The 21,742-nt window shown below is 41.1% G+C and overlaps 1 protein-coding gene across 1 annotated transcript in view; it reads left to right on the forward strand.

Annotated features, from left to right (window-relative positions):
- The window catches only part of cpt1a2b (carnitine palmitoyltransferase 1A2b), a 35,623-nt gene extending 24,032 nt beyond the window's left edge, over positions 1-11,591 (forward strand). The window contains exons 14-19 of the mRNA XM_076753622.1: positions 6,406-6,570; positions 7,975-8,103; positions 8,312-8,467; positions 9,870-9,983; positions 10,169-10,261; positions 11,151-11,591. Of these exons, the coding sequence (XP_076609737.1) occupies positions 6,406-6,570; positions 7,975-8,103; positions 8,312-8,467; positions 9,870-9,983; positions 10,169-10,261; positions 11,151-11,279 (786 nt within the window). The 3' untranslated portion in view covers positions 11,280-11,591. The remainder of the gene's footprint in view (positions 1-6,405; positions 6,571-7,974; positions 8,104-8,311; positions 8,468-9,869; positions 9,984-10,168; positions 10,262-11,150) is intronic.
- Positions 11,592-21,742: the final 10,151 nt, after the last annotated feature.

Consider the following 21,742-nt stretch of genomic DNA (forward strand, 5'->3'; position numbering starts at 1 on the left):
ACGTCAATACATTCCAGTCTGAAATCAATTAAGAAACTGAATCTTCTCTGACAGAGTGATTGCTGATGGCTTGTTGACCCTAATGGCTGTCAAGAGGATAAAGGGGGGAGCACACAGTCCAGCTGCAGTGGATCTTAGGCAACAATAAGGCACAGCATTTAGTAAACAACAGTCTGTAACCTTTTCTTTTAAGCTTAGTTGATTACGTGGGCTTTCACGATATAACAGGTCACCCAGTAAGTAAGGAAGGAAGTGTGTTATTTGACTAATAAAGTCATATGAAACATGAGTAGTGGTTATCAGCATTATTAACTGAATACTAAATGCTCCAGTTCACAAAGTGGAGGAGTAGAGTAGTACAGTACTGTGATTTATTATGGGAATTATTGGAATTATTAACATTGTCACCACTGCTGCTTCCTGTTTTACTCCATGAAATTAGGCGGCTGAATGCTGTTTGTTCTGATGCTGTCTGTTCTGATTTGTCTCTGGCTCACTAGTGCTAGCTTTAAGTGTAATAGACCGCAGTAAGTTGTTTTCTACTGCTCATCCATCAAATCTGGAGCTTTATTACTGTAGTGGATAAGTAACATATCGAGTATGAAGTTAAACTGATGCTCTGGTTCAAGATGAGAGCAGATGTCTTTATGGATGTCAGTTTTTAAGCTACAACAACATACAGCGTAATACATATGATCACTCAACCAAGAGGAAATTAATGCTTCCCGACATTATTACAAGATAAGACTACCAATTCTTTCAGTAATGCTGATAAAATACCATTGCGACTGAGCATTAAACATGTGCTCGTTTTGCGGAGAACTAACAGTGTATGAAGATGGCAGTGTGGTCACATGGTAGGATGACGCTATACAGTTTACAAACCAGGCTTAGTATTTGATGAGTCGTTTTCCTTCAATGGGATCCTTTAGCTGGATATTATTACTTTGGTTGCAGAGAAAAAAAATGTTGGGGAAAAAAACCCCAACATGTATTAAAAGAATAGGTACTAGTTTTCAAGTGACTGTTGGCATGCAAGCTGATTTATGGTTATTTTTTTCCAGCTGAAAATCCCCGACAGGGTTCAGCAGGAAGAGTGTGTGTGTGTGTGTGTGTGAGTGTGTGGGGAGAAGGTTGAAAGGTGGGTCAATAAATAGCCAGATGTACCTACCGTGGCCTCCTCAGTGGCACGTCAACAAAGCTGAGATATGTCTGTTACAGCCAAAATGTGGCCTGCAACAGACTAGTTTTTAGCCTCATCAATTGACAGAAATGCCTATTGCTACTCTGTAACACGTATCGAAAAATGACGAATAGTGCTGAAATGGCAGTATAAAACAAAGCAGTCAGTTGAACAGCTTTTTCAACAATTGTGACTCACTGAATTCTTGAGCATGCAGTCATAAATCTGCACAAAAAATAATAGGCTGGTCCAGCTGTATGCAAGATTGGCTGTGGAAACAGACACGCACACAGATGACCAAACACATGTTGATTATAAGTGATAATAAAAAATATCTAATATTTACTTCTTATATATATATATATATATTTATCTCCATTAAAACATGTTTGTATACAGATCTCATGTTAAAGTTGGAGGTAGTCATGAATTGAATGGACTGTGCTCTGAAAAAACTGGCCTTAAAGGGGAGCACCACCCTGAAATTCTGTTAGAAGTCCCAGCATATATACAAAGTACAACAGCTACTGAAATGTCTGTGCATGTCTGTGACGACACGTAGCAGCTATTAGTAGGTTATCTGGGCGTTAGTGGAAAGAAGAAACAATTGAAGGATTTGAGACATTCAGCCCTCCTCCCTTGCAGCCACAGGGAAGGCAGTGCTAACATGTACTCTACTGGGAGCTGCAGAAATCCGTAATTACATTTCAACCTTTGAAATGTCCACTGTGTTACAAACTATCCCATGTCAGTGATGATTTACATGTTTTGGCATTCACATGTTGTGGTCTAAGTCCTGTGTTTGTGGATTTCTGACAATACTAAACTGGGATAAATTGAGAAGAATCATTTTCTGAAGGAAAGGTTTATCCTTTGTTTTTCTGATTTCATTATCATAATGTCCACAGTCCCCTGCAGCTCAAAATGTACTTCGTAGACCAGCATAAAAATTGCACCCAGTCCAAATGTTCAGCAGTGGTATGTGCCATATCTTTGATGAGCCTAGGTGATACAGTAGGTAGGTCTATGTACCTCTCTTATATGTCACTGTTGGAATTTTGATGCAGTGCAGTGTCCCTCCCAGATGTGGCTCACTGCACATGAAGTATTTCATTTTGGACTCACTCATTTGGCCCACACTGAAGCTCCTTATCATCTTCCTCCAGCACAGTCCTCAGACATCCTGATTCAAGGAAGACCGAGTATTTGTATCCCTTTTTGAACTTTCACATGCCGTGTGAATAAACACAGGAAACTGCTTCCAATGTTGGTGGTGGCAGATTGCATTATATTAAGAGATGATTATTTACAGTAATGCTGAATATGACACTATCAATACATTTAATGTTAATATTAAGTAGTGAATAATAGAAAGTGTAAAAAATACCACTAAAATGCTGGATTTGAACTTTCATGCTCACTCGCAAAGGATGCTGATAACTAAGCGAGCAGCGTACCAAGCCAAAATTGGCACCTGTGAGAGCAAGATAAAACACTGATGATACACTTCCATTTTCATTTGACATAGCAACACATAAAGGAATCTGCATGACATCAGCTCTGTACCCATACTTATCACTGCGTGTGCTGAACTGTGTTTGTACTATTTTTGCCCCATTGATCTAACCGCTGGATGTGTCCCTGAGCCTGGAAATGTTTTGCTTCAGCCAGTGAACTGTTTTGGACCGCATGTAAGTCATGACAGGAGCTTGTTGTATACAGCTCTGTATCCAGACATTCCACAGTAATGGAGGCCTCTGCAACTGTTTTACTGTATATTAATGACTGAACCAGAGGAGCTGACAGGGTGGCACCAGCCATGCTTCATATCTGATTGGCCAACCTGAGCACCACCCAAAAATTAGAATAGGTGGTGGTTCCACCCCTCATCTGGAAGTAAGATGAGTTGCTTACAATTTTATTTGTGCTGTCGCAGGCAGGAGGAGAGAAAGCGAGCTGGACTCATTTTGTGCACTGCCATCTGAAACCTGTATTTTATCTTTATTTCCCTCCCTGCTCTTAATTTCATCGTGATATTATTAAAAATCTGATCTGTTTACTGAGCTTTTTGGTAATATATGAGGAGTTCTTGATTTTTAAGCATTATATGGTACCCGTAAATGTTACATATCTCACTCATCAAGTGGTAGTATGCATCGCCCTCAGTGTAGCTGCAATTCTAAAAATAGATAAGGAGTTTGAGACTGGGCCACAGGAGCCCAGGATAACCCAGTATCACATTCTGGAATTCTGGAAGGCCGGCAGCATTTCCCAGCACAGTCCAAGCTTCTCCTAAATTTAAGATAGTAGATCAGTTATGATAGGACAAACATAACAACGAGAAAATAGTGTCTTCTTTTTTTCTCTTTTTTTTGGGGAGGGGGGGGGTGAAAATCAGGGGTTTGCTTGTCTTTTGGCATGTTGGGAACATTTTTCATTAGAGGAAGAGTCAGCCACTCACAGTCACTGAGCCAAGGTGGAAATGTTAAAGTGTGTACGGACAAAGCCCTGCAATCGGCTGGCGACCGGTTCAGGGTGCACCCCGCCTCTCGCCCATTGACAGCTGGGATAAGCTCCAGCCCCCCACAACCCCGAAGGGATAGGCGGGTATAGAAGATGAATGAATGAATGAATGTACGGACAAAGGGAAAAGCACAAGGACAGAAATAAATACAGAGAAAATGGTGCAAATATTGCCAGGTCAAATGCAAATATACCGTAAGGTTGGATCAGATGATTGAAAGGGTGATGCAAGCTCTAAACTTCTTCCTGAAATAAAGCGTTTCATTTTTCAATTGAAAAAGAAACTCAGCCTGACAGGGTTTTTTTTTGTTGTTGTTCCACAAAGCAGGAACATCCGCAGTTCAGTGAGAATGTGAGAATGTGAGAAGGTCTAATTGTCAATCACTGATGCAACCAAGTAAACAGAAAGCACAAACTGTGAGGTGGTTTCCAATGGTGAAAGTCCCCTAGCTGTCGCTGCTGCAGTGCGCGAGCTGTTCAGCTATGCAGAAAACTTCAGGGAGAGGAGAGGTAGGGATTTTCCCCACGCACTTACTCTGAGCTGCCTGTCCACCTGCTGAAAAGACGAGCAGAAAAGGAAACAGGAGAGAAAAAACATTGTAACCTGTATATGACTCATTTCACAGTCTATTCACTGCTGTCTGTTTACAGAAGCATGCAACAGGAGCTAAAATAGTCATGATGTGTTTCTGTGTTTGGGAGCTAGGATAACGCTTAAATTCACAGTGTTAATGTAGAAAAGAGTCTTTTTAGTCTTAGTTTCTTAAAGAATAGTGGATTTTGCTTCAGGATATTTCTCCTGGCTTTAAGAACCAATGAGAAGTGAGCATAACTTGAACTATGTGTTTAGTCATCCATACTTCTGTACTTCTTTCATTTCATCTAAAAATGAATGCCTGAAGTTTGTTAGAAAAGTGCTATACAGTCACATTTCCTTTTTTTTTTTCTGCGTGTATCTACAACACAACAGTCCTTTTTGGCCTGTGCATGTTCGATTGTGCCGAACAATCTCAGCTGACATTGTTGATGTGGTGATATAGATGTTGTAGAAATCAAATTATTGGCATGATCTTAACTCGTCAGGGCGTAATGAGCAGATATTTATGGAGTGCATGCAAAACTGCATGACTGAGTGTATCAACATAGGTTCACTAATTGGCCTGAAAACACTGAACTGGGCTCAGACTCTGATTTCTACTGTGGGTGTGTGTCCGACATAATGTGTCTTCGGATGTTTCTTTGATTCTGTGTGTGTTTTGTTTTATTATGAATGCTGTATGTAATAATTAATCTAGTATGTTAATAAATAATGAAAATGATTTGCTAAGTTAACACAGGCACACACATGCGCACATCGGCCTGACAGCAGTGAGCTCAGAGAGTCTGCGCTCGAGAACAATAGGCTCCCGTCCTCTGTACTGTTTGTATTGGCATTTCCCTCAGCCCTTATCAGACTCGGGGAATGTGAACGTGCGTCCACATCCTGCACTTTCTCTGGATTTTTCCATGTGTAACATGTGACTCGCCACATCTCATATCAGGGTGTGTGCGGTTAACTGACTGAGCAGAGGGAAGAGCGGGTGCTCTCTAAACTTCCTGTTTCTTTTACTATTTCCTCTCCCCACTGTCTTCTCTTGATCGCAACATCTCTTTTGACAATCTTTCAATCTATCAAAGACAGAAAAAAAGAGAAAGTGTTTCATGTGTTTACTCTAGGCTAAATGCTCCTGTCAGACTATGCATACAGTAAAGAAAGCAAAGCACTATACTCTGTGAATGTGTGTGTCACGATTCTGTGGGCATATTTAACTAGAATTTTGGGGTGCAGCACAAAACATAAATCTGCTTGCACGTTTGCCTCATTAGCTTGCTTTGGATGAGGATCAAGCCGATGCAGATGTCAAATATGTGACTAATTTTGCCTGGAGTCATGTGTGTTACAGTATTTTTCAACCACGCGCAGCAGCCTAGAAGTTGCCTGCCGTTTGTCACACTATGTATATAAGCAGTGACTCGTGCTTCTGTTGCTGCCTATACATTTGAGAGAGGATCACACAAATACCACAACATCATACTAGACACAATAAGAGGATTTGAGGATTTATTTATTTCAACATTTATTTATTGGCATCATAAATTAAAGTGACAGACATTCAAAGCTTCATTCAAAAACTTCTGATTCTAAAACAATGACATTGGTCCTGTCCACATCTCTGCACTGGTGTTTAAGGGGAATCCTGCCATAATTTCTTTTGGGGGGATTCTACCAATGTGGTTATTTGAATTTGTTGCCTTAATTTGTGGCCCCAAACACTTTGTCACCTCCCAACAAAGTTCAGCATGCTGACATGTAGTAGCAGACATTTCACTCAGCACCACACATTTCAACCTCATGCTGGTGGTTGAGGAAAAGCCAAAAAAAATGGATAAACCAAGGCAGTCACACTTCAGGCACATATAAAACTGTAGAATGTTTTTATGAAGTTGAGGATGCTCATCTCAAGCACCTTTGACAAACTGCAGTCCATTATGAGAGATGTAACTTGAACTCTTTTGACGACACAGCCCTGAAGCTTAAGGCTTTATGCCAATATAAACCTGGACATTGGCAGCAGTTCTCAGCCTTGAAAAGTCAAATTATCACTTATGTTGCAGATTTTAAGTCTTTTTTTTCTCTCTCTGTCTGTCTTGTCTGTCAGGTCCAGGCTCAGGTGTGCAGCTCCCTGGCTGTTGCCCAGGCGCTGGCAGACGATGTGGACTGCCACGTGTTTCCCTTCAGAGAGTTTGGAAAAGGACGTATCAAGAAGCTACGCGTCAGCCCTGATGCATTCATACAGATCAGCTTGCAGCTGGCATACTACAGGGTAACACACACCAAACGCGCGCATTGCAGATAGGAGTTGGAGAGATGTAGCTGCAGAAATGTGTTCTTTAGGCATTTCATTCAAGAAATGCCTTCAGAATGTAAAACAATATCTGACTGGAGCTGATGAGCTCATCCTGAAAGACTAGCTACAGTGAAAATTAAACAACTTAACTGACTTATCAGATCCCACTTATGTCCTCTGCATTGTTTATTCCATCTGCACGTCCAGAGCTGTATGCTGACTGGTAAAACACACAAATGTATAAAGATATTTCACCAGCTTGTGGATTTTTGTCTTATCCAGCTAACAGCAGAGCAGAAATCTAAATCTGGGTGGAGGTTTCTTCAAGCCCTGTTTTGCTACAGTGTTTTCTTACTGTGGTTAAAGTGCAATAAGCCAGAGATTCTGGACTTTGGGACTGGACTGTGGACTGATTGGTTGGCTGAACGTCTGCTTCCATTTTGTATGGTTGTTGCGGGCACCAACCACCATGGCATGTCGAAGCACATGCCAACCGCGTTAAGATTGAGAGTTCAGATTAAGAGTTCTGCTATCAAAGCTCAGACTATATTCATGTCAGCTGAAAAACCTCACCAGGAAAACAAAGCCACATTTTTTGTCCACACAAAGTTGTGTCGCAATTGTTCATCAGGTGTTTGTAATAATAAAGAAGGATACTGAGACGCATGAGGCAAACCATTGCTGAACTGTTGCAGACTGAAGTGAGGGGATGTTTCAGTGTCAGTAAGCACATCTTCTCTCCTGATAGAAGCAACTTCACTGCCTGTTGAGATGCCAGTCTGTGTTGTTGAGACTAAAAGATTCTGTTGACTTGCATCTGCAGAGTGTAACGAGAAAAGCTAGTTAAACACTGATTGAGGTACAAGACAGTGACTTTGGTCATAATCACCTGTTTTTAGACCATCAGCATAATTCGTTAATTGACTTTTCAGACTCTGAGATTCTGGCTTTTTACTGAGAGAGATGGTGAGATTATCACTGTGGAAACGTGTCCTTAAACCCTCTTTCCTGGACCTGCCTGTGTGGTCATATTGTTCTTTGCCTTTCCTGTTTATCTGTCTGTCTGGCTTACTATCTTGGCTGGGATTTGTATTGAACTTTTTTCCCTCCTATGTTTAATTTGTTTGTCTTACCTTGAAAATGTTTTCCTCTCTCTCTCCGTCACCTCTGTGTCTGCCTTTATGGACCCTGACTGTAACAACTTTAATGTATCCATTGCTTGTTAACAGTAACATTGTTGAACAGTAATGATAGCTTAGGTGGCCAATTTTTATTGTTTTTATTAACTCTGCTATCTTCAAATGTGTGTTTAACAGTGACCACATGTTTTTATCTCTGTCATCTTCTCTTCCTCTCAAACCTCCTCTCTCCTTCCTCCAGGATCGTGGTGGTTTCTGTCTGACTTACGAGGCGTCAATGACTCGTCTGTTCAGGGAGGGCCGCACAGAGACGGTGCGATCCTGCTCCAACGAGAGCTCTGCCTTCGTCAAAGCTCTTGAGGATGGAGAGGTGCTGATAAACTCCTTGATTCCTTGAACATTTTAGACTCCTGCTGTCCCCAGTGTCCGTCCAAACTCCAGCCTAAAATCATGCTGTCACAGCAAACATTTTCAGTCTAATATTTACTCAGTTTTGTGGTGTATTTCTGGTGAATTTACATGATTTATAGCTACTTCTTTTTCATGGATGTCATTGAAAGTGTGACTTGGTTTGACAGACAGGGGATCAGTGCAGGCGTCTTTTCCGACTGGCTTCAGAGAGGCACCAAAATCTTTATCGAATGGCTATGACTGGAGCTGGAATTGACAGACACCTCTTCTGCCTGTATGTGGTCTCCAAATACTTGGGGGTGGAGTCGCCCTTCCTCAAAGAGGTACTTTTTAGCTTGGTTGAATGTTTTTTTGCGATTTTAGCTTTTTCACAGTGGCATACACAGAATATGCTAAGTGGTTACAATGGCGAAACATTACAGATTAACTAACAACACACGTCTCAAGTGTTCTATTATTCAGCCATAGTGCTCAGACCTTACTATGCAAATACTACTGATTCGAGCTAGGAATGAATCATGGTAGTTTGATGATGATCAACCACCACTGGCTCAGGCAGAAATCATGTTCCCGGATAAGGTAATGCATTAAAGCATATATGTCAAACTCAAGGCCCACGGGCAGGTTTTTTTGGGTTTTTTTTTTTTTGTTCTTCAGCAGCCTGATGGAGCTCGTTACCTGTGGTCAACTTTCAACTTTCAGCTGTGTTCCAGGTTCAAGTATCTGGCTTAGACTAGTGCTCATCAGAGAGCAGCAAACTCAGGTTTAATATATGTTGACTTCTCACACTGTTTTTTGTTTGAAGGAAATTATTTTTTGGCTGTTGTTGGCCTGTGGGAAAATGTTTCCATTTGAAATGACTATGAAAAGCTGCAGATAAAGCCATAAGAAATGAACGCAACTGATTTTTCATTAATTAATGATTAATGTTGTTTTATAGGCAGTAACTTATAGGCTGTGTTAGTTCCAGGTTCAATATGTGCAATAAGGTCATTTCAATCAGTTTTCAATAAACGTTGAACCAGTCCGGCCCTCGACTTGGAACAGTCTTTTCAATTTTGGCCCACTGTGTATTTGAGTTTGACACCCCTGCATTAAAGTTTAACTCACATTAGGTTGAGTCACGTTCGCCAACTTCCTTTCTCATTCTCTGAAATATCATCGAGTGTTTTCCATGTTTCCCTAGAAGTTACAGTGAAACCAAATGGGTAATAACTTCACTAAGTGATTCTCTGAGCTGTAGAGTGTCATTATAAAACAGACTAGACAGCAACTGAAGCTTGAATATTTAATGAACAGAAAGACAGTCATGGAAATGCACTGCAGCGCATTTTGGACTTTGTCCTTGTTGTTGGCAAAACCAGGAGATCCAGTCGTCAGTCAGTGTGAGAATCACAGCACAAAAGGACCAATCAGTCCCTCAGTGAACCATGACTGAGTGCTTGTTGAATCAGTCTGATTGCCCTAAGAACATATTAGCTGCAGACTCTTTCATATATCTGTAAGGGCATCTGTATATGTCCTAAATCTATCATCAGCAGAGATGAAAAGTCAGAATCCTCCAGCAGTTAAAAAGTTGATGGACAGGTGTGTGTTCCATGGCATGATTTATGACTTGCTTTCACCATGAATGATGTCTGCGGGGGAGATTTATCTTCACATTTCCTGGTTCACCACTTTCTCTCTCTCTCTCTCTCTCTCTCTCTCTCCCCACTCACATTCCAGGTTTTGTCAGAGCCTTGGCGTCTCTCCACCAGTCAGACTCCAGTTCAGCAGATAGAGCTGTTTGACCTGAAGAACCACCCCGATTTCATATCACTGGGCGGAGGGTTTGGACCTGTGAGTGACACATGCTTTCCCCTAGTTGTAACTGCAAATACAAATGACAAGAGTGTGCTGGGAACATGTTTTTTAGAGACAGAAGCTGACTGTATGCTTGTTAATACACACACAGGTATATTTGTACAGTAGGCGGTGCGTGAGGCATTAACACTGATCTCATATGATCTCTGTGGTCATGTCAGGTTGCTGATGATGGTTATGGGGTTTCATACATCATTGTGGGTGAGGATATGATCAACTTCCACGTGTCCTCCAAACACTCCTGCAGTGACACAGTAAGTAAAGCCATTTTGTAAATTTTAACGCAGCTGGCATGATGGCGCACTGAGCGCATCAAACATTTTGCTTTGCTTTTCAGTTACTTGTCATGATACTGGCTGCACATTTGCACATGGTGCATCACCCTGCTTGTTTGGACATGCAGGACGAGCACTCTGCTTGACTGCTCACTCAGAAACTTCCAAGTGAGCAGTCAAGCAGATTATTACACAATAACAGTTCCGATGGGTTTTCTTCCCTCATCAAGCATAAGACAGAGTTACATCAGCATTAATTCATTCGTAAACCACAAAGCGCATGACCGGACAGGAGAAACTGCACTGTGCTTCGCTGTGCGTTTTCACTTCCTTTTTTTATTTTTATGTGGAATCCTGCGTTGATGAATGTACTCACTAGAGCCAGACCAATTAATCAGACAGGTCAACGCGTGGACCAGTATCAGCTTCCTGCAGAATAATAATAATAATAATAATAGATCAGTCTTGTATAGCGCATTTCTAGGACCAATGCGCTAAACGCCAAAGAAGGGGAAAAGGGTAAAAACAAGAAGAAAAAAAAAAAAAGCTAATGAAAATGGGAAAAAAAAAAAAAAAAACTCATTGAGTCTTTGTAGGCGATTTTTAAAAACCTGATATGTAAAAAAAAAAATTCTGTTAAAAAAATGAAGTGACTATCAGCTGATACATTATTACTGAATTTTAAAAAACTCAAACATTTATCAGCCTCAAGAATCCAGTCTTAGCAGGGCGATAGTACTTAACCCACTTCTCCTCTCTGTCCACATCCTGTCGGCTCTTCCTCCTTCTCCCTCTGCGGCTTTGATTCTCTACCACAGTAGCTCGTCTCAATTCCTCCCTTTTTAATACTTGATTTTCTCCATTCTAGGACTCCCACAGGTTTGGAACTCAGATAAGTCAAGCGCTCCAAGACATCATGACTGTCCTCTCTGCTGACACCAAAAGCTCCTCATCCGCCAAAGGCTCAGCCCAGCCTCAGGCCAAGAAGCTCGCCTGAATATGGCAGAAATGTCCCCCTCAAGACATCCAGGCTGAGCTGAGACCGTGAAGAACCAATCATCGACAACCCGTAATGTTGAAAGCACATACCATTATGTGGCTTAAGACATAAAAGCATTCGTTAAGTGGACAAAATGTAATGAGTAAAATCAAATGGAGCTCTCAGCCTAATTCAGGAGGGCTTTGTTTACATCTGCCTCCATTTTAGGACACAGCAATGAGATAGCTTTTAGGCCCCGTTCAGGCAGAGACACAAGGCACACTGAAAATGCAAGGATTTTGACAGGTGATCTGTGGCACCTCCTGCTCCAAAAAAGAATTAACTAAAAAAACACCCACACCTGCTTCAGAGCGCTGCCACGCCTCACCTGAATGTTATGATTTGCATTCCTTCGTCTGGCAACCACAGAGTTCAGGAGCTTCTCTGTGTGAACAGGCACCGACATATTTGACAGCTATTGAGCGTTAATGCATGTACGTACACTTCAGAGAGATTTAGCTAGACGGCATGTGAGACTGCCGAATGCGTCGTATCCCTACGTTCTCTGAGAATATGACCCCAGCGATGGGTGATTTTTAAGAAAGAGGGAGCAGAGGTCGTCCACTTAAGAAGGAAGTCTTAGTGAGCAAGTACGAAGCCGCGAAAGAGAGACAAATCTCCCTGGTGTTAGGCGGAGGGCATTTACAGACATTAAATCTCAATAAAAGTGAAAGGGAATTTTTTTTTTTAGTTTGTCCCCAGTGTGAAATGATGCTGTGCAGCTCAGCAAACTGACACAGTTGAGAGCAGTTCCAGGTCACAGAGAGCATGTTGTAGGTCATTGCTTAAAATCAGAGAACCCAGAGGACAAAAGGAGGTACAAAGAGTCAGATAAGATTGATGCAGAGATAAACGTCACTGAAGCAAAAGACTTATTCAGACACCTCCCTCCAAAATAGCGCCATTTTTTTTACTATCATTTAGTGTCATGCGTCAAATGGGACTGGAGGTTCAGGACAAGACAATGAAAGTCCCAATCTAGTCTTTAAAAAGGGCAACTGTGAAACCTTTCCAGTTGATATTTAGGGTTGCATTTAGCCATCCCCTGATCTCTGGACAAGCCTGAATCAAGCATTAACTACTTGATGTCTTTGTCGAATGAAAGAAAGTGTGTTGCTGTTCATAAATAAATACTTATAATCAGGGTAAAACACACCCTAAATGGTACTGTGGCTTTTATACAGCACCCCCAACTAAATGTGTCGAATCTTTCCCTCAAATTAGTACACCTTGTTACTGGTCGCCACTTTGGTGTAGTGACAGTTAAAGGTGCCCTGTGGAGTTCTTGTGAACTAACAAAACTTATGTTTACATTTGGTGTTTCTCACCAAAACGCATTGAGTCTTTATGTTAAGATTGTTAAGACTGCACTAGCAAAAATGTTTATTGCCCCTCCTGCATGCTGGTGCACATGCATGCACACTACAAATAAAACAGGGACTGGCTTGTAAAAATATTGGCGGTACTAATCAAACACTCCACAGGGCACATTAAAGCAAACTGTTGGCACACTCGGAGCACGTCTTTACCCTGCTCAGACCACTCTGATGAAGACACCTGTGGTGAGAGTGTTGTGCTCATTGAGTATTTCCTTCATGCTGTGCAGCAGCAGCAGCAGCAGGAGGAGGAGGAGGAGGTGGGGGTGGAGGACACAGTATTCAGTTTCTTTACTGCATTTCAGCACTGGCTGCCTGCTGTTTCTCTATCAGGTTCAGCGTGAACTTGAACACAGTTTCTTGAAACTGGAAGTGGTTCCTGATGTCTTTGAACTGTTGTTTCATGTGTTATCGGTTATGAGTCAGGTCCTTGTGTGCCAGCTGAAGGCTTCCTGCTCTTCTCAGCGTTACGTAGCAGTGCTGTGCTCAAAATGGAGCCACTGGAACACCAAATGACAATTGAACGTTTCAGTCCTTGCATTAAATAAATTGAAGTCACTCCATAAGAATTCAGCCTTCTGTTTCAATATTACACAACCTCGTAAAAGCGGTAACATGTCACCAGGCAGTAACTCACAACGTCAAGATGGAAGGAAGCAAGGGAGCTTTCATTATTATTATGCTTCAGCTTATTAGTCACAGTTGTTTTACTGCTGGTGAATGAAAGGCATTTCAAGTCATGGTCAGAAGTAGACTGCTCATATGTGCTATACAGTATACAGCATTGCCTTCATAATTCGTACTGTCACTTAACCAGTTATTTGTATTGTTCTGGAAACCTTTTCCAAACATTTGAGAGGGAAAGTGAAAGAGCGAACTGGCTCCTGCTTTGGCTTTCCTTTTTAAAGGAAGCACACTCAAAAGGGCAAAGACACACAGCAGAAAGTTTTGGAGGAGATCAATAAGGTGCCACCCACATCCACTCATCCCCCGTTTTAAAGCTACGGCATTTAAGAAACACCTTCGTGCCTGAATTCAAGTATTCATTCAGTAAAACAGTTTCAATGCAATTTCTTAATCAATGCAATTCCTGAAGGAAGCTGTGTAACGTTTCTTGTTGAACTGTCTTCTCTGTGTGTTAAGAAGAACGTACTACAGCAGCTCAGTTAGTTACTGTTCTCATCGTCAGGACGTGTTCTCATTAACTCGTCTGTCATGGATATATTTCAGAGCCATTCCTGTTTTCCACAACAGAACCAAACAGAACGTTGACTATAAAGTGCCTGGTTTTATGAAAGTTGTGTTAACCTTCCACCACATTTCTGCTCATGTTTTCTAACTGTGCTCTATCTTTATGAGATCTCTTTTTAGAGAGATTTTCGGACCACAGTGGCTTCAGTTTCTGCCTGATTTAGCGGCTCATTTCCCAAACTGTCGACTGCCAGAGCAGCTGTTTTTCTGATCGCTCTGTGACACGGCCACTATCAACTCATGACTTTTTTAACATTTTCTCTGTGTGAAAGCCCAGAACAATCTGCTGGGCATTATTTTTGGCTTCCTTTTCCTTTTATCACACTGTATTACTTCCACAGTCTACTGAAAACAACAACCATTTTTAACATGAGTTTTGTTTACAGGTAATCACAAAAAGATGAAATCAGGGTTGCATCGCATTGTCCCGATCACACAGAGGTCAGACTATTCGTATTCCTTCTCTAATGTCGTCTCCTGCCTTCCATACTTGATACATGATATCCTGTATGTTTTGGCAACATAGAGTCAATTGGGCTCTTTAACAAGGGCTTCTAATAATGGTGGTAGATTTAAGATCATGCTGTTTATGCAGTTTGGATACGGGCTTCTGTTAAGTGCATCAAATGCAATACAGATGTTATTTAATCCTCATTAATTAATCTGTGCTTCACTTTACGCCTCAACCAGTCAAACCGATTATGTGCCTCAGTCCACTCCCACAAAAAACAGCAGAGCTAGCATTTAGCAGCAGGTTCACAGTTTGCTTTGTGTTTGAACTAAAGGTTAAGATTAAGATTGGCACTGTCTTTTCTTACTTTTTTGATTTTGGGATACTTTGTAATGTTTATTTCTGTGTAATCTGTAAAACTGCTGTTTTTACTCTTGGTTAATCGTGATGCTTGAAAATATCTGATGAATTTGTGGGTATTGTAGTTTTGTGTTATATTCTATCCCAAGTTTACTGACTTAACACTCCAAACAGTGCTTATTATTGCTATGTTTTGTTTTTCATTCTAAAACTTATTTAAATGTCAATTGTGAACTTGTGAAGGCCTTTTATATGTGGTGATGGCGTGTCATGTGAAATAAAATACTCTCTGACCTGACAGTGCATCTGCATTTTGTCCTTTGTTTATCCGTGAAGTAATTCATTGGTTACATAACTGTCAAGCAAAAGCAATCTTTGAACCATTTCTATGCAGACGACTCTCAGTTATACATGCTGTCATTGTGCAGCATTATTGCATGGTGCTAATTTTGATGGCCTCTGAAATAATATTATGCAGACTGCTAAGGATCTAGGGGCAATATTTGATGCTAAGCTCTGTTTTGATGATTAAGTCATAAATGTTGTTCAGTCATGTTTCTTTCCAGCTCAAGTTAATGTCTAAAATTGTAATTTTTCTCAATTGACGCTCCACCGTCTTCAGTTGGCACAGAACGCTGCAGCTCGACTCATTACTGGAACAAAAAGACACCTTCACATCACCCCTGTGGTTGTTTCTCTACATTGGCTCCCCATTAGATGTCAACTTGATTTCAAAATTATATTGCTTACTCTTTAAGGCCTTAAACTGCCTTGCTCGCAGTTACATTTCTGATCTGTTGACCTGGTATGTGCCCTCTTGACCATTAAGCTGCATGGATGGAGTCCTGCTGGTTACTCCCAGGTCACTGTGTCGAAGAGTGATCTGGCTATTAGAGCCCCACACAATGGAGCTTTGTGCATACTGAACTCTGACACACTAAGTCTGGCTTCTTTTTTGTCTCCAAACATTTTGTGGAAGCTTTTGGAAATGTTTTATTAACACAGTTTTCATTTCTATATATTTTAATCTTGTTCAGTTCATTTTATTGTCTTTTCTTCCTCTGTGCTCATGTCCTCATTTCATCTGCCCTATCTGCTTTGGTCTTTTGTAGAGCAATGTGTAATGGAATAATCTGTAAACGGCCTTAAACTTGGACTGCAGTTGCAACAAAGCTGTTCAAAGGTTTTTGTTTTTTTTTTTGTTTTTTTTTATGTTCAATCCTGTTTTAATTGATTGTAAGTGTTTCTTAAATATACTGCAATGTTATCTTTTCATTATGCTGAAAAAAATTTAACATCAACCTAACTTAAAAAAAAAAAAATGGAACAATCATTCACAAGTAAAACATTTACATTGACAGAATGTATAATAAATCTAATTCATTAAACCTAGATTTAAGTGAAATTATACCTTTTTTGCAATTGGAGCAATTAGTTTTCATTGCAATAACTCATATTTTTTTGTTTATATCACTTTAATTACTTAGATTTTATTTTATTTTTTTTTTTCATTAAAACGATTGCATTTGATCAATGACTTGGCACACATCAACATGCATTTTTTAAATTATGAACATTGAAAGGCACAACATACAACAACCAGCATTAACAAAACATTTGAGTCATCACACCCACAGCTAAGATCTGCAGCGTCAGCTTTGGTGAATCCACATAAAACAGTAATGCATAATTCCAGTGTAAAACTATCCACAACAAGTGAGTGCACATATAAATCTGAGATGGCTCAAAGGTTGAGACGTGTTTTTGTGAAGGCTGTAGAGCAGGATGCCATTTACAAATATAGCTCAGCAAGGCCTTCCATGTCTTGTGTTTCACTATGGCCTATGTATCATACTGAAACAGATAATTAGGAATTGCTTAATATAGATCTGCTGAATTTCATGGTATTTCAATAAAAGCAACAAGTCATGATCTTCAATATGCTCCATCACATTAACCTGACCCTGATCTTTAATACTGTGCATATTATCCAAAAAAGAGGGTTGTGAAAAACTAAGGGAGTTCCTTTGAAACTGGTCAGAGGCAAGGCACACGCTGACGCGGCAGGCAGGCAACTGAAACACATAAGCACACTAAAAGTGGTAGTTCATGCAAAGACATTAGCAAATTCATGAGGAGAGGGGATGGTGTAGCAAGTACTCACACGTGTAGGAATCACGACATCGCCAAGAATTCAGGACAATCTAGCAACAGGTAGGAGAGAGCTCTCCCCTTTTATCCTGTGCCTTAATCAGTGTCATGGGCATCAGGGGTGCACCTGTGGAGGCGGAGCTGGCCAGGTGTAGAGACACACCCAGTTAGACAGACAGGGAAAACAGACAGACAACTGTTCTGGCAATTTTGTGTTAAAAAACACAAAGAATCGTGACCTGTCCTGCAGAGGATTTGACTCGTGACATGACTAAAGCTTTGGTGCAAGATATAGCACAACAGATTAAAACCATAAATACTGTCAGGAAAACAAGTCAGTGTTTTCAGTAGTGTCACTGTCCATCCTCCCTCAGTCAGCCAGGACCACAGACTCCATTTCTCAGAGGGCAGTTCAAGCTAACAGTGTCTTTCAGATTCAAAGACGCAATGTATGGTGTTGTGCATTTACATGAGGTTGTGTTACCATTTCCCCATACTGCCCCGCAGGTGGCCATGACTGTCTGTTTGCACCGTGATATCCCCAGGAAGTGCTCTAGTTCAGTAAAGCATTTCCTAGTGAAACAGACATTTCCTTGTTGTTGGGTGGGATTTGTTGTCATGATAGATTGGTGAACCTCTCGTTGTGTCACCTGTGTCATGTTCCAGAATCTAGGCATTGAACCCCCATAATTGGCGATGCTGATGTTGCACATGTCAATGCTCTCAGTCAGGTCTGTCACAGTTCTGTTCTGCAGGGAAACCCTGCCTCGTCTGTGGGCTCAGGAGCGCGTTTGCAGTGGCTGGTGTGTATCTAGGTGGCCCATTCTGAGACTTTCACTGCTGTTTCTGCAGGGTTCTAAATTAACTTTTTTGATCACCAGCCAATGTGGCTGGTGACCCTCTAAAGTTACCAGCCAATCAGAATTTCCACTAGCCAAATTTTTTCCCGGTGAAAATAAGAGATTATGAGTGCCACTGAATACATTTGATCATTTTATTTACATTGTTGGCATGAAAAATGCACAGAATGTACAACACATGAAACAAAATATACACAGAAAGTGCAAACATTTAATTTATACAAACAAAAAATGCTGTCAGATTTATTATTTTATAAAAGACATTTTTCCAGTAAGTATTTAGTATCATTACATTCCTAATAAAATGTATTTTTCCTTTCAACTTAAAGTGTTTCTACTTTCCTTCTTTAATAAGAAATATATATAAGTAACAGCCATGACTTAAACACTTGCAAAAAATTGCATTGGTAATAAATTGAATTATGTATGTACAACTAGAAAACACAAATACTGCAGCAGTCAGTATTGCAGACTCCTTAGGCTTTCCTGATGACTTCGGGCACTCTCATGGTCCTTTACTGCCTCGACTTTAAAATTATTAGTCCCCACCACAAAATTATTCGTCTTGTTTTTTTCTTTCGTGTACATGCGGCAATCCTTACAAAACATGACGGCATTTTCGTGATCAAACACAAGCCATTCACGACCTGTAAGCCATTTAGCGTTAAACTTTCTTTTCTTCGTTTCGCACGCTTTGTCGACATTCTCATCCCCTGCCTCCTTCCTCTTCTCGCCCCCAGACGTCTGTCCCAACCACCGCAGCATTTAGTTTAACTTTACTTTTTACTTTTAGCTAGCTCAGTCTCCTTTTTTACAGTTTATACGCCGCCGTTCATTCTTCTTCTTCTTCTTTGTGTTTGCGTTTCCGTGGTTTCTCGCGCCGGTTGCACTACAGACCAGAGTCCTGCACGGGTCCAATTTTCAAAACCCGTGCCCGCCCCGCCCGTCAATCATCAGACCCGTGAACCGACCCGTTACCCGTGATTACATCAAATGTCAAACCAGCCCTGCCCCGCCCGTCAAAAAATGGACCCGTGCAGCCTGTCAAATTCATTCATCTTCTATACCCGCATATCCCTTTCGGGGTTGCAGGGGGCTGGAGCCTATCCAGGCTAGCAATGGGCGAGAGGCGGGGTACACCTGAACCGGTCGCCAGCCGATTGCAGCAGTCTAAATTGTAAAAAATTGTAAAATTGTCTTTATGGCCTTTTATCACTAAGGGGGCTGGAGCCTATCCCAGCTAGCAATGGGCGAGAGGCGGGGTACACCTGAACCGGTCGCCAGCCGATTACAGCAGCCTAAATTGTAAAAAATTGTTAAATTGTCTTTATGGCCTTTTATCACTAAGGGGGCTGGAGCCTATCCCAGCTAGCAATGGGCGAGAGGCGGGGTACACCTGAACCGGTCGCCAGCCGATTACAGCAGCCTAAATTGTAAAAAATTGTAAAATTGTCTTTATGGCCTTTTATCACTAAGGTGAGAAGAGCATTCAATGAGGGAAACAGGACGAAGGGGGAAGTTTTTAGGGTGCAATCCATTGTAACTGAGAAGCTTTCATTCATTCATCTTCTATACCCGCATATCCCTTTCGGGGTTGCGGGGGGCTGGAGCCTATTCCAGCTAGCAATGGGCGAGAGGCGGGGTACACCTGAACCGGTCGCCAGCCGATTGCAGCAGTCTAAATTGTAAAAAAATTGTAAAATTGTCTTTATGGCCTTTTATCACTAAGGGGGCTGGAGCCTATCCCAGCTAGCAATGGGCGAGAGGCGGGGTACACCTGAACCGGTCGCCAGCCGATTACAGCAGCCTAAATTGTAAAAAATTGTTAAATTGTCTTTATGGCCTTTTATCACTAAGGGGGCTGGAGCCTATCCCAGCTAGCAATGGGCGAGAGGCGGGGTACACCTGAACCGGTCGCCAGCCGATTACAGCAGCCTAAATTATAAAAAATTGTTAAATTGTCTTTATGGCCTTTTATCACTAAGGTGAGAAGAGCATTCAATGAGGGAAAGAGGACGAAGGGGGAAGTTTTTAGGGTGCAATCCATTGTAACTGAGAATTCTTGGAGGACTTCATTACGGCGTAAAAAGCGGCGTTCTTTTCTCGCATTACGGTGTAAAAAAAAACGGCGTAAAACCTGAAAAAACGCCGTTTTTTACGCCGTAATGAAGTTGAAACGGGACTGAATGTGGCGTATTTCTGGCAGGAACGGCTTGCCATACATGACGTCGTAAAAAACGTAAAAAAAAAAAAAAAAAAAAAAAAAAAAAAGCGTAAATAAAAGTGTCTGCGCCCAATCGCTGATCAAAACAAGCAGACCAAATCAGTTCAGCACAGATCTCCTTTGTGGCAAAGTTTGTCCTAACTTATCTTGTAGTTTCTCGTAGCTTAGTATTTTGGATGATTGGCAGGAACATATCCCATAAATTAACTTCGTCGTTGTTTTAAATTCCTCCTCCATGGGTGCGGATGACGCCTATCTCTCGTCCGGCGGTCGACTGAAATTGCGGCGTCGGTCGGTTCCCGTGAATCCACCAAAACCTAAAAGTGAATCCGTTAAACCCTCGAAGACAACCCTTTTATGGTCTAGCGATCAAAGCCAGTGTTCCAGTCCTTTGAACGTCACTATGTTCTACGTTCCATAAATGTGAATTGTTCGTCGCAAATGACGTCACTGCTCAGCGTGGTTATTATTTATTTTCTTAATTTCCATAGCAACAATCAAAACAATATTAAACTCCTCTGCGGCAGCAACGTAAAGACAAACAAATCTATCAAAGTCTAATATTTCCTGAGAAGTTTCAGTACATTAAAGGATTGGTTCACATTTTTTCAAGTCCACCTTACAACCATGCTCATAATGTCCACACGATATGATGAAAACATTACTGTTGACTGTAATCATTGCTGACTGTACTGCCTGAACAGATCCCTTCCCCAACCCATACTTATCATTCATCTAGTATGTGTAGACATACAAGGAATGGGCTGGTTTTAATTTTCTGTTCTGTGTAAATACCAGTTTCAAAGTTCGGGTGAAGGCTTTGTCACAGCTCATGAACTATCAGATGAAATACAAATTCCACACTAAGAACACCCACTGGCAAATTTGACAAATTCAGCCATTTGAGGCTCCATTTCCACCTCAGCTGTGTTTCAGAATGTATTTTTTCATAGAACTGGGCTGCAAATGTTGGCCCATCCCCATCACGTACATTTGAATCCCTTTAGAAAAGGATCTCCTCTTTGCTAGTAAGGACTGGAGGAATGATTACAAAAATCAATAACTCTTTCAGTTTATATATGGGCATGTTGGTGATGTTTTAAGACACACTTTAACTGAAATAACTACATGCAGAAGTCCATATCACATGTTAGTCATCCATATCTGTTGTTTAGGTTATCAGATGATAGTACCAATTATCAGTTGGCTCTCACATGACATGATTTCCAGTGTTTAACTATGTTTACAGTTTAAGTAAGTTTGGTTTCTAATGTGATAAAGTTGCACAGTTACTGTTAGGGGGTGTTAAACACTGCAACTGTTCATCAGTTGCATCAAAACGTTTCACATGCAAATCCTGAGACTGATCTTTGTGACACTTGATTTTATTCAAGGCAGGAAAGAGTGAGAGTGCAACTGAGCGAGAGTATAAAAAAATGCTTTAATTTCTATTTGTAGTTTCAGCATTCAGTCACAGAAACACAATTTTCTTTCACTCAGCAAGAAAACACAACTGCAGAAATGTCCACAACATTCAGTGTATCTGAAAGCAAGTGAATTAAATTATTAGGAAACTTCAGCCATAACTGAAAGAGATCACTTACCCAAATAAGACTGGCAACAAACTCAACACTAAACAAGACAAACAAAATACTGCACACTTCAACCTCCAGGATGATAAAATGTACACTTTCATTAAATAAGTCGAACTCAGGTGAGCTAAGGCTGGGCGCTTAGGGTGAGGGAAC

The sequence above is a fragment of the Chaetodon auriga genome, chromosome 16 (assembly GCF_051107435.1).
Source record: "Chaetodon auriga isolate fChaAug3 chromosome 16, fChaAug3.hap1, whole genome shotgun sequence".
Taxonomy (NCBI): domain Eukaryota; kingdom Metazoa; phylum Chordata; class Actinopteri; order Chaetodontiformes; family Chaetodontidae; genus Chaetodon; species Chaetodon auriga.